We start from the raw sequence: 26,955 nt of genomic DNA, 5'->3' as shown, positions 1-26,955 counted from the left end.
ATTCATTTAAAATAATATGATTTGCCTATCTCCTCATCTACCCAGCCTATGGAAGAATGTAGGTGAAGGGTTTGTAGGTGGAGGGTTTGGGGAGCCCATACGGACTGTAAAAGGGAAAGGCTAGGGTGAAGTCTTGGGGTCCCCTAAGATAGCAAGCCGAGGGATGAGGAGGTGGTAACCCTGCAGATCCCAAGAACTGGAGCCTGCCCCAGCCTCTGCTCCCGGAACACAGCAACCTCGGAACTCGCGGGCACGAACCTGCGGGTATCGGAAGGCAAACGCTAGCACGCCAGCCGCGGGACACCAGAAGCGGCCGGACCGGAAGTAGGGGCTGCAGGAGGCCGCCCCGAGCCAAGGCGGGATCGGGAGCCTCGGTGGGGCTGTGGGCTTTCCCGTGGACGCGGAAAGCGCGGGTCCTTCTCCAGGCGTGTTTCCCAAATAGTAGCGGGGTGCAGACCCAGGTCGGGGTGCGGACTTGGGGAAGAGTCCGGGGTGGCTCTGCGTCCCTACCACCTCGCAGCCAGCGTGACCCTCTCCGCCGAGCTTGCTGCGGGAACTCGGGGAGGTGGTGGTAGGCCGACTCTTGGCCCGTGTCTGGAGGGAGCATGCACTGCTGTTAAGACTCTTCTTCATCGGACCCTCCCACGGCTCGTTGAGGTGAGGTCTGTTTTCCCAGTCTCACAGGTAGGGAAGGCTGGACAGCTGTCTGAAGTCCAGGTCAGCACTGTCATCGCCAGTCAGGTTCCACCCACGCCTCCTGGGCTCCGTCTTGAGGACATCCCGGTTCTCAGATTTGTGCTCTGTAGATTAGGGAGAAAACTTGTGAGCAAATTATCTGGAATTAAGGTACAGTAACTTCTAGCAGAAGTGAAAGGGAAGATGATGGTCTTTTCTTCCCTGTCACCTGAAAACAGGACTGGGAGAGGCCAGCCCAACTAGGCTTGATGTCCAGTGAGCACTGGGATTCCTTTACCAAGGTCACCTGTCAATAGTCTGAATTATTCTGAGCCTCAGTTTACTCATGGTTTAAAAAAAAATTACACCTGCTTTCTAGAGCTGTTAGTAGATTGAATAAAGCAGTATTTGTGGCAATAGCCTGCCTAACACCGAGGAGGAGCTCAAGAACTGGCGATTGTTTTCCTGATTCTGTGGGCATTTGGTAAAGTTACTGAAGTGAGAAATCCTAGGATTCTCAATGCTGTTCAGACACTCTCTAGGCCTCCCCTGAACACTAAATCCACTGCTCCTAAGACACTGACATGAAAGGAAATCTCTATATTTATAATGTCTCTCAAAGGTTGTTTCGACTGGGTTTGGGAGTGAGAGTTGACCGTATGCTACTCAGGCTACTCTGCTACTCCATTTTTAACTCACCTTCATTCTTCCTAATTACAGTTCCAACTTGGGTGTTTTTGGCACCTGGTTAGCACTTGCTTATCTGCCTGGAATAGAACAAACTGCAGTCTCAGATGTTTTCCTGGCAACAAGATAGGACTTGATGTAACATGTAGGTTCCTATAAAGAGCCTGTATATTGCTGGGCATTGTTGGCTCATGTCTGTAATCCTAGCTACTTGGGAGGATTAGATCCCGGGGAAATCAAGGTTTGAGGCCAGCTAGAGCAAATCATTCTTGAAACCCCCATCTCCTATTTTGGAGATGAGAGGCTGAGATCAGAAGGACTGAATTTCAAGACACAGTCCAGGGAAATAGTTCGGAAGACTCCAACTCCGAATAACCAGAGTAAAATGGACTTGAGGTGTGGCTCAAGCTATAGAATGCCTGCTTTGCAAGCACAGAGTTCAAACTCTGTTCTCACAAAAAAAAAAAAAGAGCCTATATATTAAAGCTTTTTAAATGCAAAAAATTAAGTGGATAGTAATGCTCATAAGTCAACAATGTGAAGATAGTGTCATTTGTGAAAGCTAGGGGAAACAAAACAACTAAGGTCATGAAAGTAAAAGGGGGGATTAGTAGGGAGTGGAAGGGAAAAGGGGAGGTAGGAGTAATAGAGGAGGTGAGTATGATCAAAGTACAAGCATGCATGTATAAGTGATCCATTACATTCAGGTTTACTCATTGGTTTCCATTTTGAAATGGGAGATGTGAGTTAATAGAAAAATAGGAATCACTGAAGATAATCACAGAAAATTAATCACAGTTAAGACTGCAGAAATCTCTTAAGAAATAGAACCTGGTGCAGGTAAAGAAATGTGTACTGGGCTGAAAGTAAGAAAGCATGAGTTTTGACCCACCGTAACAAACTTCATAGGTAATGTTTGGTAAATCATTTTCTCTGAGACTTCCTTGTCTTCCTTGTGATAGTTGGACCAGATGACCACCAAGGCCCCTTTTCCAGGATTCCATATTCTTAAAGGAAAGGATGTTTGTTTGTTTGAAACAGGCTCTCACTATGCAGTAGCCCAGGCTGGCCCTGAACTCATGCTCCTCTTGCCTCAGCCTCCTGAGTACTGGGACTACAAATGTGCCCCACAATTCCCAGCACTAGGAAGAGACTTCCCCCCTCAATAAAACAGTGATACTCAGAACATTACAGAGTCCTCATGCAGTACTGAAATATAAAATGTTGAACTAAAACTTTTTTTTTTTTTTTGCACAGAGTATTGAACTCAGGGCCTCACACTTGTGAGACAGGTGTTCTACCACTTGAGCCACACCACCAGCCCTGTTTCCTTTCTCTTTTGGGATAGCATCTTAATTTTTTTCTCTGGGTTGGCCTGGACCTTGAGCCTCCTGTTTGTGCTAACCATGTAGCTAGTATGACAGGTGTACCACTACACCCAGCTGTTGGTTGAAATGGGGATCTCACTAACTTTTCGCCTGGGCTGACCTCAAACTGCAGTCTTCCTGATCTCTGTTTCCCAAGTAGCTGGGATTGCAGGCGTAAGCCACTATACCTGGCTAGAACTTGATTTCTTTAGAATTAAAGCTACCTAAGGCAGGTGCATATCCAGCATAAATAGCAGTTGTACAGTCTGACAGGTGGATAAGCAGTCTGAAATTGGGATGTGTCACATGCTTTTGTGGGTACTGCCAAATTTTATCCCTTTTCCTGGATAAATGAGGTAAACCCTTTAAGACACTAAGGCAAAATGTTTCTCTCTGAAGAGATTTGTCAATCTGATAGTTATTTGTTGAAAAACCTCCGATCTTAGGTGTGAAAGGGAGTAGTGGAGATGTAAAATTCCCAGAACTTTAACACCATGGGGAAAAGAACATTGAAAAGCACAGTGTTTGCAGTATACTTGTGGACTTACAGTCAGTTTTTAAATTTTAGAGCTCTAAAAGCATTTTATTATATACAGGGAAAATAACTTTTATATATCCAGGCATTTATTTAATCATTGTTTGTTCACCATCTACTACTTACCACTAGAATGAACCAGGCAAAACCCTGCTCTCCCGAAACTTAATTTTTTTGTTCCAAGAGCTGTAAGACAAGAACCTAATAAGTAGAATCTCTATCAGGTTTAGTGATAAGTGAAACAGGGCTGCTGTTCCATTCAGGATTCTCATAGAGGCAGACAGGATAAAGGTTCAGGTTCTAGAGCAAACAGATCCAGCTTCAGGTCCAAGTGCTACCACTTGAACTCTGGTTTTCCTAATCCTGCATTCCCATTATAGGGAACTGCAGTGGCAGCACCTCCTCCCAAGGACACTGGCAGGACTTCCAGGTACCAAGCATATCTTCACTATACCACACTGCTGGCTACCGCAACAAAGACATGAGAAAAATCTGAGGGACTGCTTTAGGACAAAACTTTTTCCTACTTTGAAAGAGGCAGGAAACAAACACCTTCACAGAGAGATTTCCCTCCACTGCCAGTTTTCCCTTCTGGCCTCTGGCTTCTTTGACAGGAAGACGAGGGAATCCCTGGGTCTGTTTTAAACCTCATTTATGAGCCTCTGACTTTCATAAAACCAAAACTTCCTCAGAATGGAGAGCAGAGTCATAGTTGCTCCAATCATTCATTCATTGAACAAACATTCAGATTGCACTGGCTGCTGGAGAGAGACACAGCAGTGAAATAGACACAACTCATGTGGGAGACAAACCTGTAGCCCCAGGTGCAGTTTTCAGGATGGGAGGGACAGGAAGTCAGAGCAAGTGGACTAATGGGAAAAGTTTTATTCTGGAGAAGATTTAATTTCACTGTGGTCCTAAATCAAGGGCTGGGGTTAACAGCCCAGGGCAGACCTCGGGCTGTATCTGCACATAATGAGGAGTAACAGAAAAGCCCCTTAGTGAAGGGAGATTCATTGGTATCCTTTCTGAACAATGCCCTTTCTGGCCCTCTTAGTTTTCTGGTTTGATTTTATTTTTAAATCCATTGTCTTTGTTCTTTTGATCGGTCAACATATATGCACAGCACCAAATGTACAAGGTACAGAAAGGACTGGTGAGCAGAAGGCTCCCCACCCCTGACCTTCAGACTCTAATACCCGCTTTTCCAGGCTACTGCTTCTAAGTTCCACCCAGACACATCTTCCTTTTGTAAGTAGGCATGTGCCCATGTTCACCATCTACAGAGATCACAGGTGGCAGCAGTGCTCCTACATAGCGGTTGAATGCCTAGTTTTCCTTATAAGAGTGATCGTAGCAATCTGATTCACATTAGTATTTACAGGGCAGATTTATTCCTTTTTTACTGCTGTGGGTACTCATTGTAAACTGCTAATTTTATAGATATGTGATACTTTTATTTAACCAGTTCCCTGTTGACATATACTAGGTCATTTCTAATATTTTGTTTGGAGTGCTGGGGATGGAACCCAGGGTCTCACGCATGCTAGGCAAGTGCTCTACCATAAAGCTACACCCCAGCTCATTTCTAATCTTTTGTTATGAATGATAATGCTGCAGAGAATTCCTAATGGTGTATTTTGTCATAAGTGGTGCCTTTTCCAGCCTCGTCACTGTCTTGCCTCTCAGCAACTCATTGTCCACATGGACAGTCTCACTAGCACCTACCACTCACTTTCTCTAGTCAGCACTCAGTGCCCAAGCCCCTCCGTAATACCCACTCAAGCATCTTTTCACTTGACAGTTGCTTCCTCTGACTCCCACTCCCCTCCCTAGTACCTTGCTTCCTACAGTTCTTAGAGCCTATAGAGCACAGATGGTATAGACCTTCACCATGCACTCTCCTCCCTGCTTTCCCTCCTTAGAGTCAGGTCTCTTGTGACCATGCACCATCAACCCCTGCCCTCTCCTCTCATACTCACCTGGAAGATCTTAACTAAATCCCAGGCTTCCCTGCTGTGAGTCTACCCCAGTGCCACCTCCTGTCCTCTCTCTACTTCCTCCTACACAATCCTGTCTTACCCCCACACTGACTGGACACCACTGCCCTCCTCCTGTCCGCTGCTTTGGCTGATGGCCTCTCACCCCTTCACCCACTCCAGCAGGTCCCTCCTCTTGCATCTTTTTCCTTGTTTACTGAACCATTGGACAAACATAGTGTCATGTCCTTCTTTAAGCAAAATGGAGAAGTGTGCTGTCCCCTCTACTTTCCTGGGCTTTCTTGAACTTACCCCACTCATATATCACCTCTGTTTCTCAACAAATGGTTCCCATCAAGGTCAGGTGATGTCACTCAAATTGACCATGGTCAGGTCTTAGCTGCCACATCACTAAGCTTGTTTTTGACATGGCAGTGGTTCCTCTGAAGTGCTCTTTCTCTTGCTTTTCAGGGCTCTTCATCTCTCCTACCCCCAGCCTGGGATCCTCCCACATTCTCACTGCTGCTGCTTCCTTCACAGTCACCTACCTGGTCTGTCATGCAGGCAGGTCATACTTAACTAACTAACACACTGTTCCTGAGTCCTTGTCCCAGACTGCTTCCTTGGTGTTTCTCCATAAGAATTGCTTCTTTAGTTTTCTAAGCCAAAAGTCTGGGATCATTCATTCTGTCCCTCATCCCATATCCCACCCATCCCAGTTTTGTCCAGACTCCGACTTGCCCCTAGGGCCCAGTTATTCCCTTCTTCACACAGGGTCCCTTTCACACTTGAGGTCAGATCACCCCCACTCCTGGGCTAGCCCTCCCAATTCCTCATTGGCCTCCTCACTGTCCCTCTGACGTGCCCACCCATCTCTCTCGGAGCCTTACCTTCCCTGATCCTTCTGCCTAAAACTCCTATCCCAGATACTCCTAGTCTTGACTGTCCCTTCCCTTCCCACCTGTGAATGCCCCAGACCCCCAGGAAAACAGGATCTAGTGTTGCTCTGTGCCTTATCTCCTGCACCCAGGACTGAGCCAAGCATATGGTTGGGTACTCAATAAATAGCTGGAGTAATTGAGTTCATTCCTAGAAGTGGGAATGTGCACTTGTAGTTTTCAGAGGTATTGTCAGACTGTTCCATGTGGAGACCACTCTGATTTAGCTGCCTCCACACCTTCATCAGGTACATGCTCAGACTTTGGGTTGGGTCTTTGCTGTGGCTTAGCTTTCTTTAATGAGTATTGTTGGACATCATATCACAAGGTTCTAATTGTCTTATTGTGTAACTCCTAAAAATAGGAAAACAGCAATCCAACTGAAAAAGACTGGGTGAAAATGTAAACAAACAGTTGACACAAAAGGAAAACAGATATTTTTTAATGTGCTTCTGAGTTTTCAGGATGTGGGGGTTTTTTCCTTCATACTGAGATTACTTAAATTTCACACTTTCTTGTATTTTTCTGATTGCAGTTTTTACTTAGATCTTTGCTGGATCTGGAACCTGTGCTGGTGGAAGTTACAAGGTATGTGAGGTATGAGTCGAACTTTTATCTTTTTCCCAAGGTTGCGCAGTTGTGTCAATATAAGTCTTTGGGTTTTGTTTTTTCTTTTAAATACATACAATGCTATATTTATAAATATCAATTCTATATAAGGATTGAAAAGATAGAAAGAGGGGCTAACGGTGTAGCTCAGTGGTAGAGGACTTGCCTAGCATGCACAGGGCCCTGGGTTTAATACCCAACACTGTGGGGAGAAAAAAAGGAAAAAAAAAGGAGGGTTCATGTGTGATGTTTGTTTGTTCATTCTCATCCAGCAGATATTAAGTGATATATCAGGTTCAGAAAGCTATGGCAGATGCCAGCAGTGATTCAGGCATGTAATCTCCCATGTCCTCTTAGGAAACAAGTGGTAACTGACCATGGCGCTACGTATGATGAGCTAAGATACAAGTCTAGCCCAAGAGCCACAAGGCACAGGAAGAAACAATTCATCTTGTCAATGAGTGCTGGAAGAGCTCTTCCAAAAAGACTTCCATAGGACGGGGATGTGACTCAGTGACAGACTGCTCGCCTAGCTTGTGCAAAGCCCTGAGTTCAATCTCTAGTACCACCAAAAAAATAAAATAAAAAAAGAATTCAAGCCAGAGGTGTAACTCAGTGGCAGAACATTTGCCTGGCATACTCAAAGCCCTGGGTTTTATCTCCAGCACCAAAAATAAGTAAAATAACAGAGTTCACATTTAGCTGGGCCTGTGAACTGTCAGACTGCTTTCTCCATGCTTGACAGGACATTCCACACAAGGGAACACAGGCATAGAGATTCCAAATTGATTTTTTTTTCTTTAGATGATGGGGTCCAATTTGGCAAAGATGACAGGTGGTGGGAAAGTAGATGTGAAGAGCTTCTTGAGCTAGTGGGTCTTAGGCCCTATCATGAATCAGTAGTAACTGGAGAGTCTGGCCTGGGCATCTGCATTTTGTGAAGTGCGTCCCTTAGCAGCCACTGCTCAGCCAAGGTGGAGGTGCCACTCTCCATCTGGGAGCAAACAAAACTGATGCATGGGAGGAGAGGACGTGATTGTTCCTCTCCCCTCCAAGACATGAGTGCCCTGGCAGAAGAGCCAGGCATCCACCCTGCCGCAGCCTGTGAATCCAGGTCTGTAGGTTCCAGCATCTTCCTAGGTGTGGATTTATCAATCAAATTGCCCTGGGGCTATTTCAGCTTCCCCCACCTGAAGCCAAATTTCTGCTTCCTTTGGCATGGACAGTTGTTTATACACCAGATGTCTTCTTGTTTCCCTAACTTTTCTTTCCCTTGCCTCGGGTTTTTTTATATTTTGATTTATTTTTCAAAAGTTTCCAAAAGTTCAAAAGTTTCCAGCTCAGTAGTATAGCATTTTCCTCATAGGCTCGAGGCCCTGGGTTCAATCCCAGCAAAAAAAAAAGAAAAGAAAAAGAAAGAAAGGAAAGAAAAGAAAAGGTAAGTTTCCTTATTAGTGGAATAGGCCTGTTAGAAGCATTACTATTTTCTGAGTGTTTTTCTTCCCTTTAGGAGTCAGTGTTGACAATTGTACTGAGCCACAGAAGAGCAGTTTCTGAACTTTGTCATTGCTGTTGTCCTGAATCTGGGTGTGAAGAGCTGAGGGGCCCTGACATTGGAGCCAGGATGAAGACTGTACTCATGGTTGCAGAGAAACCATCCCTAGCTCAGTCCATTGCCAAAATCCTCTCCCGAGGTAGGAAAGACCAACACTAAAATCTGTTGCCTTTGACTGTAAGCACAGTTATTCTTACTTTTAGGGTGTTTCTTTCTTTTTCCAAGGTGTGATTCCACCCTCACTGAGGTAGGCTCAGGTCGAGTCTGCAGGCATTAATGAAGTAGTTTTAGTAGTAGGCATACTATGATGTGTTTGCTTCCATACCCGTTGTGCATCAGGATTGTTGCTTCCAGAAAGACCAGGGCATAGTGAGGAAGAAATTGCAGTCATTGTCAGACGTCTGGGCCAATCAAGGACATTGACCATTGATCACAAGCAACAGAAAAACCCTAAGAAGGAGGTAGACACAGCAGGAATACACCTCAGTCTAAGTCTAAGAAGGCCATGCCATGGGCATCGTCACTGCTGGATACCTGCCATTGCTGCTGGGCCCTTGACTTGGTTGCAGATGCAACCCCTGCACCCCATGTCCCTCAAGAATGGCTGATACGGGCTGAGCCTTGGCAACAGTCCTCCAGCAACATCAAGGAGGTCGAGGAGACCACCTACCTCTGTGCCCTGCTCTAGCTACTGAACCAGTAGCCTATCTTTGAATTCCTATCTTTGAATTCCCTTTAAATAGGAAGAGTATTTGGAAGCTGGGTACCCAGCAATGATAGACATCCACCTTGATCTCCAGCACTCAAGGGAGTAAGAGCCCCTAGTACAACTAAGAAGGTGTGGGCCAAAAGTCTAAAGGGATCCAGGAGATGGCATCATCCTTCAAGGCTGATGGCTCTCAGGCCGTCAGTGGACAGTGTGAAATGACACTAGAGGGAGAGTTGATAATCAGGAGGTCTGTGGTGACCTTAGAATAAAGTTTGAATAAAATGAGGCAGAAGTTGAAAAGTGAAAAGCAGACATGCAAATAAAGGGCCTGAGAGTGTCCACCTGTGGCTCTCAGCCAACCTGGGCATCTGCATCATGAGCCACGGTGTTAGCTGTTTACAGATGCTTTTGTCCCTGAGCAGCACTAAACCGCTCAGTACCTAGTCACCTGCGGTGACCTGAGGAATGTTATCACTGCCTGTTCTGGGAAAGATAATTCTAGCCCTCTGAGAACTGGTGGCCTTTGGCCTCAGGGTCTCCACAGCTCAGCCACAGCAACTATTTATGTGTTTCTCCTACTCAGGCAACATGTCCTCGCACAAAGGGCTGAATGGGGCATGCTCAGTTCATGAGTACACAGGAACCTTCACTGGCCAGCAGGTCCGATTCAAGATGACATCTGTCTGTGGTCACGTGATGACTCTGGATTTCCTGGGTGAGACCCCACCCAACCTGCCTCTACCCTGCCAAGGGGACCAGACATAGCTCTACCCAGGGTCCAGTTAGAGCCTACCTCCAGCAGCTCATGGAGTAGGGACTGGGAATTCTTCAGGTGAGGTGCCTACCCATTGCTACATGATGGTATCCTACCATCTTCCCAGAATTGTGACAGTTGCAGAGGTCTGGCCTTTGGAACTTGAAGTGTGACTCATTGTCACCATAGTTGTGGTTTGCTGGAAAATACAAGTGGGACAAGGTGAACTCTGCAGATTTTGGAGCTTGGCACCCCTGCATTAGCATCCCAGCAGCACTCCTTAGACATTGCATGTTCTGTGTGCCTTACCATTTATATAATGTGGTATATACTTCAGGACGGGCCTGGCCCATGCAGGTATTCAGAAGAGAGCTTGCTGAACTGACTGTTTCCATCAGTCACTTGGTGGCTGTCATTATCATCTTTATGCCATTATTATCCATTTCCTTAGGAAGGCCAGCATTCCCAAGACTAGAGAGTCCAACAGGGCTCTGACTTGCTGTAGTAGTGTGTTTTGCAGAATGTCTGGTACAGGCTAACTTTCTAAAGAAAGCACCATAGTGCTGGGGACTAAAAGTCCAAACAGCATAGCACTAGGTCTGGTGAGGATGTGGCAGATCACAGTGTCAAAAGTGCGCTCAAGAGGCACTTGGTGAGGCAGGGAGCAGAGGGAGATTTAGGAGTAGCTTTGTTCTTATAACAACTTGCTCTCACAAAAACGACCTCAATCCCTTCTGAGGACAGTGTCTTCAGTGACCTAACCATCTCCCACTAGCCTTTGCTTCTTAAAAGTTCTATACCATTTCCCAATACTACCACCCCTATGGTCAAGTTTCAAACATATGAGCCCTCTCAGACCCTCAGGCCACAGCCCCCATGCTTCGCCAGCTCTGTGACTGAGGACTGGAACTGTCCCTGGGCGTGTGTGAGTTGTCATTTCTCATATGCGAAATGAACAATGATGTCATCCATTTCCCAGGATTGCTGACAAAGAAGGCAGAGACAAACACAACACCAAACCTGGTACAAGGCAAAGGCTCAATAGTTTTTCTTGCTGCTCGTGAGGATAGCAGTGATAACGAGAGTGACTAAGTTGTACAGCCAAGCATTTGAACCCTAGGCTTTATCTCCAGCCAGTAGGTGGGGAGCCAAGAGTTCAACTTGGCTCCATTTGACCTCACTCTCCCAGGATGCAAGAAATGGGGCCTAAAAGAAAGCTAGATGGCTGAGCATAAAAGATCCATAGAGAAGTAGGTTAGAGGTACTGAACACGAGGCCCAGAGAAACTGACCCTCCAAGAGAAACAACTTAGTTTCTGCTGTGTGCTGTGTGAAGGCAGAGGGTTACAGAAATCCAGGAAATGATAGCATGAGTGGTGTGTTACAAGGCTTTGACAAAGCAAGCAGTCTTAAGGAATGGTGTTGCCAGCCACAGGGAAAATCCTGGAAGCAAGGCCAGAGCAGCATCCCTGTTGAGAGTTTGCTTGGTTCCTATGGGTGGCTGAGACATGGCATCAACCTAACAGCCCAGAAGGAAGGACAAGTGGGTGGGGGTTACCCAATAAACGCACATCCAAGTGCTGCCTCCGATACCTGGTGACCCTGGGTCAGTTGTTTTCCAAATCTCCTCCTCACATGTGCCATAAGACTACTGTCCTTCTGGGGTTATGACAGCTGTGGAGGCCGAGCCTTTGTGGCTATGAAGTGTGATCCAGTGTCACTGACTGTGGTTTGTAGGAAAGTACAACAAGTGGGACAAGGTGGACCCTGCAGAGCTGTTCAGCCAAGCTCCCACAGAGAAGAAAGAAGCTAACCCCAAGCTGAATATGGTGAAGTTCCTGCAGGTATGTGAGAGGTTTTTTCCCCATTTTAAAACAAATGCACACATATTATGAAAAAATAGAGAAAAATATAGATAAATATAAAGGAGAAAAAATTATTTTAACCACATGACCCAAGATAACCACTGTTAACATTTAGGATTATTTCATTTCAACTCTAGTACTATTTAGTTTTTAGCATTAAGAGCATACTGCAGGAAGAGGAAGGGAAGCAGCAGGAGTGAGGTAAAGAGATGGTAATAGGGGAGCGAATATGATCAAAGTACATTATATGCATGTATGAAAATGTCACCAGAAACTCAGTAACTCCTCCTCAATCTTCTGTCGACCTCTACATGTTATAGAGTATGTGCCATATTCTGTGACCATGTAATTAAAGTAGAAATAAACAACAAAAAAGATCATATTACAATTATAATTTGGGAGCTGGAGGGTCAAAAAAACAGCAGTTTTCTACTTAGGAGACAGAGATAAGGAGGATCGCAGTTTAAAGCCAGCCTGTGCAAGTAGTTCAAGAGATCCTATCTCAAAAATATCCAACACAAAAAAGGGCTGGTGAAGTGACTCAAGTGGTAGACCATCTGCCTAGCAAGTGCGAGGCCCTGAGTTCAAACCCTAGTACTGCCAAAAAGAAATAAATAACAGCAATTCTGAACCAAATTCATTACTGAGTGGCTGAGCAAGTCTTACTGCAGTTAGCTCCTTGCTTAGCCCTGGCACCAGTCCTAACCACGGGTCAGGCCTCTAGGACCCAGGCCTTAACCTCCTTCCTGTCCCCCGCAGGGAGAGTAGCAGGACTGGGCTATGTAAACGCATGTTGATGTTTTCTGTGTGGCAGGTGGAGGGCAGAGGATGTGACTACATTGTTCTGTGGCTAGACTGTGACAAGGAAGGGGAGAACATTTGCTTTGAGGTGAGTGCAGCACCCACTTTGGTTCACTTTGTACTTTCTGCCACCCGTTCTAACTGACATTCATAGTCACACCATCCCTGAGGCCAAAGTGAGAAGTATAGTGGTTTAGAAATGCCTTTCCCTATGTCCTTTATTTTGGAAGTCCTATAAATACTCTTAAACACTTGCTGGGTGTACATGGTACAAGCAAGCGTAAGAAAGGGCAGAACTTTCTAGGTGGATGCAAGTTTCAGAATAGAGCAAAGTGGTGCTCCGTGTCCTGGGCCCAGCTCAGTGGCTATCAGGAACCTTCAGTTGATGTGGTTGACCAGCCTGATCTTACATTCTTTTCCCAAGCCTCATTCTTCTCACTTCCTACCTTCACACATCCTCTGCCCCCCTCAAAAACCCTCCACCTCCCACCACCCCAGCCCAGGAGCCCTCCTGCAGAGAAGTAGGTGGCAGCTCCCCATGCCCCTGCCTCGTGCTTACCTTGGAAATGGCACCCTCATGCTGCTGGTTGTGGCTGCTGGGCTCACTGGTGCCCTTATGCTGTGGCTTTATACAGGTTCCTTCAGTATCCCTGTATACCACCTGACCCACCTCAGGTGGTATAGGTGCAGAAGATAGCTCCAGTGACACAGGAGCTTGGGGCACCTGACATTCCTGTGTACCATCCTTAACAAACCCAATTTCATATGTACTTGGCACCCTCCTCAACCCCTCCCCACAGGGCTGCCCTTCCCAGGGGCCTTTGCATCTGCTCATGGATCTTCTCCCTTCACAAACAAAGCCCCACATACCCTATCAGGACACTGCTTAGCCAGACTCCAGTAGTGACTTCCCTCTCCCTGCACTGCCTTCCTAGTGAGTCTCAACTCCAGAACCCCACCAAGCCAGGTCCCACCCACAAGCTGGGCACACCTGAAGCCTTCCTACTCTTGCCATTTCGACTTCCTTTTCATTCATTTTTCCTTTTCCGTGTTTCCTCCAGTCACTTAAAAGTTCCACCCACTTCTCACAGTACTGCCCCCTTCCAAGACGGGAAGCAGGCCAAGTCAAGTAGATTTGAGACCCATGCAGTCCTTCCAGTTTTTGGCAGTAGCATTTCCTGGTTGGGTGGGGATGAGAGCAGAAAAGAAGAGGAGGGAGGGCAGCACTTGCAGGGCAGCTGTAAAAAGGGGGGATGTGGGCATGTTTGTAGCCAGAAGGAAAGGAACAATGTGGCAAGGGTTTTGTGGAGTAACTGAGGCTTCTGGAAAGGCAGAGAGAGATGGAGGAGGGTCTGGTAGGGGTGAGAGAGGTGTCTCATTCAGGCCTGACAGTGGAAGTATGGAGCAGGAGGCAGAGATCACAACTGGGAGTCAATCACAACTGGGCTGGGAGTCAATCACAACTGGGCTGCCTTCCTCTCAGGTCCTTGATGCTGTTCTGCCTGTCATGAATAAGGCCCACAGTGGTGAGAAGACAGTGTTCCGGGCCAGGTTCAGCTCTATCACTGACACAGACATCTGTAATGCCATGGCCCGCCTGGGTGAGCCAGATCACAATGAAGCGCTCTCAGTGGATGCCCGCCAGGAGCTGGACCTGCGCATTGGCTGTGCTTTCACCAGGTGCTGTGTGCACACACATACACACACCCCCAACCTGCAGCCAGAAGGTCTGCGTTTGTGGTCCCTGGGCCTCTGGGAGCCCAAATAAGCAATAGGCAATGTTCACATTTTTTAAACGCTGATGAAAATTCCATACATAAATCATACCGACTACCACTTAAACTGTGATCATCCACCCTCGGGGTCCTGAGAACAGTGTGCAGTGGATGGAATGTAATAGAAGAACTCCCTGGTCTGAGACATAAGAGCCGCTCTCTCCCTCACTCACTTGCTCCATCACATGCACACACACAACTCCTCTGTGACAGCCACACACTTGGCCACTTAGGATGACTTCTAAGTGGGGGCAGCCACCTTATGCCACCTCTCTGCACATGGCTCAACTCAAAACTGGACTTCACAGGGGTGGAATGCCAGTGTCGAATGAATTCTAGGACAGCTATCTTTCTCTCTCCCACCCTACCACTCCCTCTAGGTTTCAGACGAAGTATTTCCAAGGGAAATATGGCGATTTAGACAGTTCTCTCATCTCCTTTGGGCCATGTCAGACTCCTACCCTGGGATTCTGCGTGGAGAGACATGATAAAATCCAGTCCTTCAAACCAGAGACCTACTGGGTGCTACAGGCCAAGGTTCTTTTCCCTTCTCTCTTACCACTGTGTGGATCCAGGTTGGGATGTGGGTTCTGAGCATTTTCCTCCATTGTGGTCATTGTCTCATCATGGGTCTCAGCCCCAGCTAAGAGTACACATGTGAATAGCTGCACCCATGAGGGTCTTTGATGCTCAGGAGAAGAGCCCCAGCCTTCAGGGGTGGGGGTGGGGCTAGGCTGGACCTGGATGTAGATTGGAGAGGTGGGAATGAGTTCCACTCTGGTTGTACAGGGTAAAGTCATCCCTCAGGGGCCACTGGCTACAGTGGTCAAGTACAAGCCCTAGACTGAGGCAATGGCCTTTCAAATTTTTGGAAGTCTGTAGAGCTTTTTTTTTTGAGTGAAAGCTTTCTGAAGTGTGACATAAGATTTAAAACATAACACAGAGTTGCTCTGGTTGACCTAGAGCTGGTAATGTGGGCAGGGGGAGAGGGGGAAGAGGACACTCCTAGGTACTGGCAGTGAGCAGGGATGCAGGGAGGGGTAGAGGCTCAGATGCTTCTTAAGGACACAGCCTCAGCTCCAGACCACTGGCTGAGACCACCTGCCTGAATTCTCACAGAGGGGAATGGTTGGGTGCCAGTTTGGGTATCATAGGTGCAGCTATGAGATGTTAGAGCTGGGACTATTTTGCTCCAAGACAAAGATCAGCTTCCTCTGCCTCAATTCTCTTCTCTGGCAGTGGGCTCACCTGGAAACTTCTCCCATGTTCTCTTTTTATTATTCCTGCAGGTTAATGTTGATAAAGACAAATTTCTCCTTTTGGACTGGGACCGAGTGAGAGTGTTTGACCGGGAGATCGCACAGATGTTTTTAAACATGACAAAGCTGGAAAAGGAAGCCCAGGTGCACCTGCTCTGCCCACACCCATCACACTTGACTTGGGTGGAAGTCTCCCTCAAGCATCTGGCAAGAGGATAGGCTACATCTTTCTTCCTCCCTTCTGAAACACAGATATCTTTTTTGGAAAAATGAATGGTTATTCATGCATACACTCCTAAGACATTTCTGCCAATGCAGTAGCTACAAAGTACTGCATGCCCACTCCATAGCAGGCGCTGAATACACCTGTAATCTGTCTAGGCCCCTTCCACTGTCCCATTCCACCAGACCCAGTGGGCAGTATCTCCTTTGGCAGGACTTCATTTCATACAGACACCCCTTATAATATAGAAGCTAACAACCGTAGAGGGACCTGTGTGCATATTGATGAACATATCCAAGGTCGTACAGCTAGCAGGAAATAAGATCCCAGTCTCAGTCAGCTTTCACACCTTTCTGTTGTTGCAATTTTTAACTCAGGTTTTTTCTGAACTAGCAGGACATGCTGCCTAGTTGTTGGGAAGAGGGTGATGCGGCCTGGCACAGGAATGTTGGCACAAGGTGGAGCAGGTCTACAGCCATATCAGCAAATGCCCTGCAGCTCTGACAGCTACCAGAGTTACTGAGGCACAGCTTGGCCCTCTTCAGCCACTTTCTACTTACATCCCATTTTGCCTAGCCTTCAGTTGTCTCAGGCTTCTGAAACTTCTTGTGAAGCAGCTCCATGCTGGTAGCATCAATGACATTCCTGTAGAGCCACCATCTCTACTTCCAGGCCCCCTCCCTCATGTCACCAGCTTCCACTGCCACACATACACAGTTGTCCTCAGCATTAGCACCCACATTTGTCTGTCTGGAATCCAGAATGTGCTGCCCTGGCCAGTCCAAATGAGATCAGCAGAGACGGGCTGGAGCTGAGTTGTTTGAATTGTTTTTGCTGAAGGCAAAACAAAGAGTCATCTCTTTTGAAAATCATGCCATCCAGGGGTGGGAAATGGTAGCTTGTCAACCAAGCACAGCCCACAGATGTCTTTCATTTAACCAGCACAGTGTCTACAAAAAAGTCCAAAATAATTACTATTTAAAATTTGTGATATTTCACATGAAAATCTGACATAAAGCTTCCCTTGAAAAATTGGAAGCCATAGCAATGCTAGTGGCCCAGTCATCAGCATTCACACAGCAAGTAGCAGCCCCTGAGATGAGCCCACAAGCTCTCTCTGTGGCCTGGCTGACACTGGTTTCTGTGGGATTTACACCTGTAGCTCCTCCAACTCTTCCCATTCCTCCAGGTATTTTCTTTCCCTAGAAAAGAATTTTCATTATTTTTCCTTTCCAAGTCTAGTAAATATTCAGTCCAGTCTTCAGACTACTGGGAAGAATGAATTTCAGAAGAGGGAGACCGAATGAATCCAGACCCTTTGCCCACACATCTTGATACCCTCTATTATGGCCTCTTTCCTTCCCACAAGATCACTCTTTTTCCTATCTTCCAGGTGGAGGCCACAAGCAGGAAAGAAAAGGCTAAGCAGAGGCCGCTGGCCTTGAACACTGTAGAGATGCTGCGTGTAGCCAGCTCTGCTCTGGGTATGTAGGACCATTTGTTTAAAACCTCCAAAGGCATCCTACAGGCATATGGCAACCTGCCCTGTAAAGCTCTAGTGCAGGTAGTGCCAACATCCTCACCTTTGTTAGGCTCCTCTCATGCCCTGAGGCCTGGGACTCAAAGGTCCCAGACTCATTTCTGTAAATCCTGGAATCATTCTTTAGTATTGTTCCTTAAGACCCAACTGCTTCTTTGAACTTATGTGGGGAAAATTAAACAAGACCATTTCTTAGTATTCAGTATTTCAGTATTTGCTACCAGGGCTTAGCACATGAAGACTACATCAAAGCAGGGCCCTCATATGTCCCAGGGTCCGTGGAGGCCCCTCCGGAGGCATTGTACCCTGTAGGTGCAGCTGTAGAGCCAAATTCTAATCCAAATCCCCCCTTGACGACTTCCTTGTCCTGAGCCTCAGTTTCCTCATGAGAAAATGGAGCAATCCATCTCTTTGGGTTGCTATAGAGATTAAATATGTGAAATAGCACATTTTAACAATGGCGATGGTAAGATTAACCACTACAGGAGAGGGACGTCCTAATGTTAGGTTCTCTAAGCAGCTTTTGCAAGAGAGTCTCAGCCAGCTAGAAACAGGTATGAGCATCTTCTATCTGAGCCTTGTTTTCTCAGTTGTGAAAGGCTGCAGGTTAACAGTCTGACAGCTGGCAACTTCTAGGCACTGGTGTCCCACTGTGGGAAGCCATGGGCAATATCCTCATAGCAACACCTCCAAGGTCCTCAGAGGTCATTGATGCCATCAAGTGATCACTAGCTGAGAGCCATCCTGCACTGGTTAGGGAGCAGAAGGACAAGCCGTCCCTCCTCTCAACACCATGAGGACAGAGAATATGTACTTTGTTCTAGTTGTCTCAGCAGCCCCAAGGCCTGGTTACAGCTCCATGGCCAAAGTGAGGGAGAGAGATGCCCCCAAAGCCACGTCACCACTGCCATGAGCACTCTGCTTATGGAGCAGAGTGAGTGGTATTTCCCATTGGGCTCACCTCCCAGGTTTAGGATTTCAGCCTTGGTCAGCTATGTGGCACAGGCACCCACCTGGCCACTAGCTTCAAGCTCCTGCCATAACCCACTCAATGACCCTCACCCTTTAGGAGGTGCTGCCCATCTTGGGAATAGCCAGAGTGTCGAGGTCTATGGTCAGACACCTGGCTATCCCCACGTTCCAGGCTAGATGAGCCTCCTGTCTTTCACAGGTATGGGACCACAGCATGCCATGCAAACAGCCGAGCGGCTGTACACACAGGGCTATATCAGCTACCCACGGACAGAGACCACCCACTACCCCGAGAACTTTGACCTGAAGGGCTCTCTTCGGCAGCAGGCCAACCACCCGTACTGGGCGGACACAGTGAGTGAAATAGGCCCTGCCCTATACAAACCTGTCGCTGAGGCTCAGGCACCTTGGGCACCCAGGACTGGTGGGAGGCAGCCATGCCCAGATAACTGCCCTCTCTTCCTCAGGTGAAGCGATTGTTAGCGGAAGGTATCAACCGCCCTCGGAAAGGTCATGATGCTGGTGACCATCCTCCCATCACCCCCATGAAGTCTGCCACAGAGGCCGAATTAGGTATTGGGCACTCCCCCCACCTTCCTGACACACACACTCACTGCATACGCACCTCCAGCTTCCAGGGTGGGACGGACAAGATGCTATTGTGACAGGTCCCCTTTAGACAGGGTCCCCCCTGTCAATATGGAGGCTTCTTCTGCACCCACCTGTCTCTGGCTTGTTGAGGGGTTCACCTGAAAGTTTTGCTTGGATCTAGAGTGGGAGTGAAGTGGTGGCAGCAGTCAGTATGCAACAGCCTAAGGGAAGTAAGAGAGTGATGGGGCTCAATGACAGCACCTCCTGCCTCCCACCTGGGCTGAGGCTATGTTGGTCACCCACATGCCAGAAGAAGACGGGCAGGGAAGGGAAGGCAGTGTTAAGTGGAGACAGGAACCACTGTGCACACTCTTGAGTATGAAGCAAGGGTGGCATGTTACTAGATGGTGGAAAGAAAGGCTAGCGCCTGGAGAGCAGCCCTACTGGAAACAGGTCAGGGTTATGCAGCTGCAGTTATGAAAGAGCCACCCAGGCACTAAGCAGACTTTCCCTTGCTGTGTGTTTTTCCTTCCTCCCTTGGGCTTTGGAGCTGGCAATCTCTGGCATCTCTGCTGAAGCCCAGCTGCTGGAGGAAAAGTACTATGGATCTGGCCAGCCAGGGTGACTGGCTCTGGGTCTTTTGCAGGGGGTGATGCATGGCGGCTATATGAGTACATCACCAGGCACTTCATTGCTACAGTTAGTCACGACTGCAAGTACCTCCAGAGCACCATCTCCTTCAGGATCGGGCCTGAGCTCTTCACCTGCTCAGGGAAAACTGTCATCTCCCCAGGTAAAATGGCCAGTCCTGGGGTCCTTCTCACCTCATCCATAGATACTGGACCTAGGGTGGGAGGCCCAGAGAGTCAATGCTGTCTCCTCAGGCTTCACAGAGATCATGCCCTGGCAAAGTGTGCCCCTGGAGGAGAGCCTGCCTACCTGCCAGAGAGGTGACACCTTTGCTGTGGGCGAGGTGAAGATGCTAGAGAAGCAGACGAACCCACCTGACTACCTGACTGAGGCTGAGCTCATCACGCTCATGGAGAAGCATGGTATCGGTGGGTGAACCTGCCTGCACCCCAGAACTGGGGTTCCTACCTCCAGACCCCAGGCCAAGAGGCTGTACTTGCAAAGCTGCCCAGTGACCCCTATACACCCAGCCCAGCACTAGTCCACTAATCCATTGTCTAGTAACTAGTGGCATATTGTGTGACCAGTCAATTCAGACAGGCCTATAGTACAAACCTGCTTACAAGGCTTTCCGATCAGGACCTGGCCAAGATCCGTCCTCCTGCACCGCCAGCCAGCAGATGCTGACTAGCACCCACTGGGCTCCCGGGTTGGTCCAGAGTGCCAAAGGATTCATAGGTTAGATCAGCAGCTTCCCCAGTCCACACAGCCTGTGCTGGAAACAGGTTTTGGGTCTGCTTCTCCCCAGAGAAGCACAGTATTGCTTGGGCAATATTGTGGGTCCTGACAAGCAGCTCTCAGCCTGCTGTGGAATGTGGATGCTGATTTCCCCAGCATCCTCCACACCTTCCTGTTGATCAAACAGCCTTGCTGTGACTTATAAACCCTTTCATGTCTTGGCTTCCATAGTCATACATGAGATAGTGGTCTAGACCACAACAAGCTGCAGTTTGTAAGCAGTAAAGAAGTCTTTTGTGTGACCTTCTGAACAGGAAAGTGGGCAAGGTGGCCTTGTTGACTGAGGCCCACAGGGCTGTATTAAAAGGGCCTGACTAGAGCAGCCACCAAGGGCTGTGGTGCGAACAAGCCAGGGACACACAGTGCTACATGAGCATGGTGCCTCACACAGTCTGCCACAGTGGGGTTCAGCATTTGTAAGCTTTAGGACCTTAACAGGCTCCTTAGCCTCTGGATATCAGTTTCTTCACATGTGGAATTCTCACTGAGAGTTGCCTTGGAAAAATGCATGTTGCCAATCGGCACAGGCAGGTGTGCAGTCAGTATGAGTTCCCCTTCTGCTCCTCTGACCAACAAATGCAGTCAGAGGAATCACCCTCATCTTAGCATTTTCTGTCAAAAAAGGTTCCATGTCAGAGGGAGCCATATATCCCTGGAACCTTCCTTAGGGATCCTTAGGAGCCTTAGAGACGGAGTGAGCAGAAGACAGGAAATGGGTAAAGCCAACCTGGTTTAGCAGTGGACTTGTAAACTCCCCTCGAGAGGGGTGGGCCCTCCTGGCTTCAGGAGAGGTGAGTGATAGTTTCCAGGTAGGAGAGACCATTGGGGGCACATTTAACACTGTGACCTTAGCAGAGTCCCTTAACCCCTCTGAGTCTGTCCTCAGCTGTAAAGCTAGAATAAGCATCCCATGAGGATCCTTGGTTCACAAAGGCACTCAGTGTGGTTTCCAGCACAACACAGGGCTCTGGGGGCACCCAGCCCTCCCTCCCGGGGTTGCTGAGAGGGCAAGAAACAGGGTCCCCTTGACAGGTGAGAGTGAAGCTGGAGTGCACAGTCCAGTGGATCATGTTGAGGCAGGCTGAAAACACCTGGGGCCTTGCTGTGTGTTTCAGGGACAGATGCCAGTATACCTGTGCACATCAACAATATCTGCCAGCGCAATTATGTCACTGTGGAGAGTGGCCGCCGGCTCAAGCCCACTAACCTTGGCATCGTCCTAGTGCATGGCTACTACAAGATTGGTGAGTCCCTCAGTCCTCTCAGCTTCCCCCAGGTGGGCCCTAGCCTGGCAGCAGCCCAATCCCTTCATGCACTCCCCTGACTCCCACTGCACAGGTGGTGCCCAAGAGCCCAGAATAGGGACTTGGGGCCTGTTTGATGGATGAACAAGACATGTAATAGAGTCTAAAAGGGGGTGTAGCTTAGTGGTTAAGTATTTGTCTAGCATGAGGCTCTGGGTTCCATGCCCAATACTACCAAAAGTCTCAAAGGCCCCTTTCTTGGAGGTGCCCCCTAGCCTGTGGGAGATTGAGAAGCACAGAACAGACATGGCCTACAGACAGCCATAAGCACATGTGATGCGCTGCTAGACACAAGATGTACCTGGCCCCTCTGCACAAGGTTTCCCAGTGGAAAATTGGGAAAGGCCTAGGGGTAATAGGAGCCAGTCTGTGCCCCCAACTCTGAGGACAGGCAACTCAGGGAGAGGCTGGGAGGACCAGCTGGAGCTAGAGAGGTGAGCAGGGCAGCAACCCTTGCCCTGCCTCTTGGGGATGGCTGGGCCCTGGGTGCCAGTGCTCACAGCAGTATCTACACACACCAATCTGTAGATGCAGAGCTGGTGCTCCCCACCATCCGCAGTGCAGTGGAAAAGCAGCTGAATCTGATTGCCCAGGGTAAAGCCGACTACCGCCAGGTCCTGGGCCACACCCTGGATGTCTTCAAGAGAAAGTTCCACTACTTTGTTGACTCCATCGCTGGTAAGCCTTTCCTCTTCCTGCCCCTCTGTCAGGGCACCCACGTAAAACCCACTCAGAACCAGGCTTTAGGCCTCTGCAGGTCCTAATGAAGATGCCTCCTAGTTGGGTACTATCAGGATTAAAGAGCAGATGAATTAACACCACACACAGCTCTGGAAACATGGACCTGTTGAATGGTGCTGCAGATATGGTGCTCTGTCACTGACAGGGACACGTTCACGCTCAGATCCTTGACTGTGTGGTGTCTCCCTCAAGCCCACCTACTTCAACCAAGCCTCCTGTCAGAGGGTGGGCTGCCAGAGACTGGGAAAAGCTGACTTTCCTATACTCTGCTTGCTCTCAGGCATGGACGAGTTGATGGAGGTGTCTTTCTCACCCCTGGCGGCCACAGGCAAGCCCCTTTCACGCTGTGGGAAGTGCCACCGGTTTATGAAGTACATCCAGGTAAGTGGAGGTGAAGGACTGCACTGCTCCTGACCACAGTGCCCTTGTGCACTGACTCAAGCAAGTCACGTCACCTCCTAGGCCTCTGTTTTGTCATTAGTCACATAAAAATCATGCTCTTTGTCTTGGTTGTCACACAGAATGATGGAAAGGCCTAAATCAGCACCAATAAACACCCACAACTGACCCCACAAACACATATGCCATTAGGCCATGTTAATTCATACTGTCCATTTCTGCCTAACACCACATCTCTTCCAACATGCCAGGGGTTTAAAACCCCCTGCCTTAATGATAGAGCAGGTGTCCCAAGGCTGTGGCCAAGGCTTGGCAGGTGCTTGTCTGGCACCATGACGTATGTGACAGATAAGGTATTCTGTATTGTGAGGGGAAGGAGGGCAGGCAGGAAAGTCAGTCCCTGGTAGTTCTCATGCCCCTCTTGGTTCCACCATAGGCCAAGCCCAGCCGCCTGCACTGCTCTCACTGTGATGAGACTTACACCCTGCCCCAAAATGGCACCATCAAGCTCTACAAGGAGCTACGGTGCCCACTGGACGACTTTGAGTTGGTCCTGTGGTCCTCAGGTTCCCGGGGCAAGAGCTACCCATTGTGCCCCTACTGCTACAATCACCCGCCCTTCCGAGACATGAAGAAAGGTGAGTGTGGTGCCCAGCCCCCCAGCCTGGCCCTGCTGGGGGATCTCCAGTCTTTGTTTAGCCCTAGCCTCACACCATGCCAGACTCTGAGGGGACCCCTTACCCCAACCTTTCTCAAGTTCAGTGGTGCTGAGGTGGCAACCCCAGGGTATATTTGGGGTACTTCTGAGAAAACTCTTGGCCCATCTGCTGCTCTCTGCCTGGGTCATAATTGGGCAGGGAGTTCTAGGCAGGATCCAAGCAAGGGATGAGCAGTGCCCCCGTCCATGGGCTGGGGTGAGGGAGCAGGAGGCGGAGCCACCTAGCAAACAGGGCACCCTTGGCCGTGTATGTCCTTTTGTTTATTACTAGAAAAAGGGGAGCTTGTGTCCAGGCTAGTCAGAAAGCCCTGAGGCAAGAGTCATAAGGCACTTTGGACCTAGCACACATACCCATGCTGCACATTCAAGTGTCACCATCCCCTACCACAGACTAGGGACCAGTGGGAGAAGCATTTGTCCACTGTAGGGAACGCTCTAGGTCTCAGTCTTTATCCATGCTGCCTGGGTAGTGAAATCCCATGTGACTTAGTGACATGAGTATCACATGGAGCTGCCAATAATGAGCTGAAGTAAAAGGAAACAATGGCCTTGGCTGGAATCTGCCAGGAAGGTATTAGCTTGGGGGCTCTTAAAGATTGAGAAGACTTTAGATAAGCACAAGCAAGGGATGATGGCAGTTGTGGACCTCAGGAGCCCAGGGCCTGTGTGAGCAAGGTTGTTACCAAGAGCAAGGCTGAGAGGAGCATTTTGTGCTAGGACAGAGGTGCAGAGTTTGAGGCACTGAGAGGAGGGCCAGGGAGCTGCAGGTGGGCGGGCAGGTGTGCATCACAGTGCTCCTCTCTCCCCCCAGGCATGGGCTGCAACGAGTGCACACACCCCACCTGCCAGCACTCACTGAGCATGCTGGGAATTGGCCAGTGCGTGGAATGCGAGAGTGGGGTCCTGGTGCTGGACCCCACTTCAGGGCCCAAGTGGAAGGTGGCCTGCAACAAGTGCAATGTGGTGGCCCACTGCTTCGAGAACGCCCACCGTGTACGGGTATCTGCTGACACTTGCAACACCTGCGAGGCTGCCCTACTGGACGTGGACTTCAACAAGGCCAAGTCCCCCCTCCCTGGCAACGAAACACAGCACACAGGCTGTGTCTTCTGTGACCCTGTCTTCCAGGAGCTAGTGGAGCTAAAGCATGCAGCCTCCTGTCACCCCATGCACCGTGGTGGGCCTGGAAGAAGGCAGGGCCGAGGGCGGGCCCGGGGCCGGCGGCCCCCAGGTAAGCCCAACCCCAGGCGGCCAAAGGACAAAATGTCAGCTCTGGCTGCCTACTTTGTTTGACACCCCTGTCATCCGTCACTCCAGCTACAGTTTGATGCAGACACATCAAGATGGTTGGTTTTCAGCCACTGAAGCTATTAAAATGCTTTTTGTCTTCTACGGAGCAAGAAGTTTGGGGCCTTTTGCTGGTGAAGTAATGTCAGAGAATTCTTGGGGACCTGTGGGGCTCTCCCCCTTCATTCTGTTCATGTCCAAAGTGTTCCCTGCTCTGCCCTGTGGGGAAGCCACCAAGCCTGGAGCCAGGTGAACAGAGCCAGTCTGCTCGTATGCCACCTCAGTACATGTACAATAACAGCAACTGTGTACAAGCAAAAAGGAGACCTGACGCCATGAGGAAGTGGGCATCATCAGTCCAGCAGGTGTCCTAGGAGAGAGGCCAGGTGGACAAGCAGGGCTGGGAGAAGTCCTCTCAGCCCAGCTTATGCATCTCCTTGACCCGTGGTTTCAGCCCACTTGCTTGGGCCCACCATTCTGACCCCACAGTTGCATGCTTGGCACTACTAACTCAGCAACTCCAAGCAAACATGGCACGTACTGCCTATGAGGGACTCTGGCTGCTTCTCGGAGCCTGTTCTGATTCTTTTTCTCATAAATGAGCCCACATTGTGTCAGACAGAGGCAGCGGTCATGTGCCAGGTTTACATAAGCCAAACTGCCCTGTGGCAGCCAAATGCTAGCTGTAGACCACCACTCTGACAGTGGCTCCTTCCTGTGCCCCACTCTCCAGCTGCCCAACAAGAGATCCTGTGTAAGGTCTATTGTGTGGTGAAGACTTCCTCCACCTCTGATCATGCCTCACTGTGTGGTGGGCAGGAATTCAGCAAACCATCTTTTCTAGACTGTTCTGTAGGATACTTGTTAGAGTGACAAGACCCCTCCCTCTGCAGTAGAGTTAACAGTTTGTACCAGGACAGATGAGGCACTGAAAGAACCATAGAGAAATCCACAGTTAATGCAACAGTCCACATGGGCATTCCCCACCTGAAACACAGGTGGGAAATCCCCTTTAGAAGTTGACAGAAAGTAGGCAGTGAGGAGGAGCATTGTCTCTTTGGGAGGGACAACTGCCTCTGCTGCTGAGGACAACTGCCTGGGAATCTGTGCAGCAGATGTCTTAGAGGTATAAGTTACAGGAAGAAAGGGACATTCAAAACCTGTTTCTTCCCCCAGTCACTACAGTCAGATTCTGCATCCTTAACAAGGCCACATCTCTTGGTGGACAGGGTCACTGACACAGAGCCAGGACTTGGCTCTTCCATCACATGTCCCAGTCACATAGAGTATGGACCTGTGGCCTCTCCACAGGAAGGCAACCTGGCCACCTGATGCTTCAGCACCCTTCCAGGGAGGCAGCTCAGTTACAGTTTAGTTTGGGCTTAAACTCAGACCACCCATTCTATCCTTACCATAATTCTTCCTTGAGATTTCTACCACAAGCAGGATTAATAAAAGTGTTATTTCACTTTCTCTGTGGCTGTCCTTATGCATGGAACCAAGGAGGCCCTTAGGTTGCTGAAGCTTCATTGTGCATTCTGGTCATTCTGTGTGACCAACCCCACTATCTGCTAGCCGTGACTCTAGGAGCAATGAAGACAAGGAAGAAAGGAGGTCTGGTTTAGGCCAGAACTGTCTCCCAAGCAGCCACGCTCCTTAGGACCATCCCTTCTGTCCGGAAGCTATAGAGGTCTGTGACTGCAGGGCAGCCTGCTAGGGGTGAGGGGGGTGGAGGGTGTATAGGCAGGATCTTCCAAACTAGCCCTCTTCATCCTTACACATGGCTCCCAGTGGCAGAGCATGGTTGAGCATACTTCTGGAATGGGACATTTGGGAGCTGGGAGAAAGTTCAGTCAGGGAAGACAGGTAGGAGGAAGACCTGGAGCAGAGCACTCTGAGAGCCCCTAGTTCTCCCCCTAGCCAGGGAAGTGGCCTTGCTACAGAAGCATGGGCTTGGTGGCCTGTTGGAGTGGGTGATACTGAGGTTCATTTCACAAGAAAGAGAGCCAAGAGCTGAGGCGTGGTGGAATGTAGACAGGGAGGCGTTGACAGATGCCACAGGGCACAAGTACTTGCATAAGCACATCCTTGGCCTAGAGCCCGGCAAGGGCAAGTCCTGGTGCATAGCACTGCCATCTACCTACCTACCTCAAGTGGAATCGCTCAACAGTAGCACAGCTCCTATGGAGGAAGCCTGCAGGCATGTTGGCTTTCGTTAGCACTGCACTTTACACTGTAGAAGGAG

General features: G+C 49.0%; 1 protein-coding gene across 3 annotated transcripts; it reads left to right on the top strand.

Moving 5' to 3' along the window:
• Positions 1-301: 301 nt before the first annotated feature.
• On the top strand, positions 302-26,183 carry Top3b (DNA topoisomerase III beta). Of its 3 annotated transcripts, none has more exons than XM_020160769.2 (19): positions 302-657; positions 6,717-6,769; positions 8,301-8,484; positions 9,638-9,769; positions 11,545-11,651; positions 12,487-12,561; positions 13,957-14,153; positions 14,629-14,785; positions 15,538-15,651; positions 17,124-17,214; positions 18,442-18,596; positions 18,710-18,815; positions 19,480-19,626; positions 19,718-19,891; positions 21,377-21,505; positions 22,094-22,243; positions 22,587-22,687; positions 23,142-23,343; positions 24,235-26,183. In XM_020160769.2, the coding sequence occupies exons 3-19, from the start codon at positions 8,415-8,417 to the stop codon at positions 24,714-24,716; spliced, it is 2,589 nt and encodes an 862-aa protein (XP_020016358.1). In that variant the 5' UTR covers positions 302-657; positions 6,717-6,769; positions 8,301-8,414; the 3' UTR covers positions 24,717-26,183. The 3 variants fall into 3 exon arrangements, with proteins under 3 accessions (XP_020016358.1, XP_073917039.1, XP_020016359.1); XM_074060938.1 differs by having other exon boundaries at positions 6,717-6,778; positions 19,718-19,885; XM_020160770.2 differs by having other exon boundaries at positions 6,717-6,778.
• Positions 26,184-26,955: the final 772 nt, after the last annotated feature.

The sequence above is a fragment of the Castor canadensis genome, chromosome 18 (genome assembly GCF_047511655.1).
Source record: "Castor canadensis chromosome 18, mCasCan1.hap1v2, whole genome shotgun sequence".
In the NCBI taxonomy this organism is placed as follows: domain Eukaryota; kingdom Metazoa; phylum Chordata; class Mammalia; order Rodentia; family Castoridae; genus Castor; species Castor canadensis.
Note: the sequence above shows the minus strand (reverse complement) of the source record. Positions and strands in the feature narration are given on the sequence as shown.

Coding starts and splice junctions, on each gene's coding strand:
- Top3b (XM_020160769.2), top strand. CDS start 8,415: ATGAAGACTGTACTCATGGTTGCAGAGAAACCATCCCTAGCTCAGTCC. Junction 18,816..19,479: donor TGCCACAGAGGCCGAATTAG/GTATTGGGCACT, acceptor GGTCTTTTGCAG/GGGGTGATGCATGGCGGCTA. Junction 22,688..23,141: donor GGTTTATGAAGTACATCCAG/GTAAGTGGAGGT, acceptor GTTCCACCATAG/GCCAAGCCCAGCCGCCTGCA.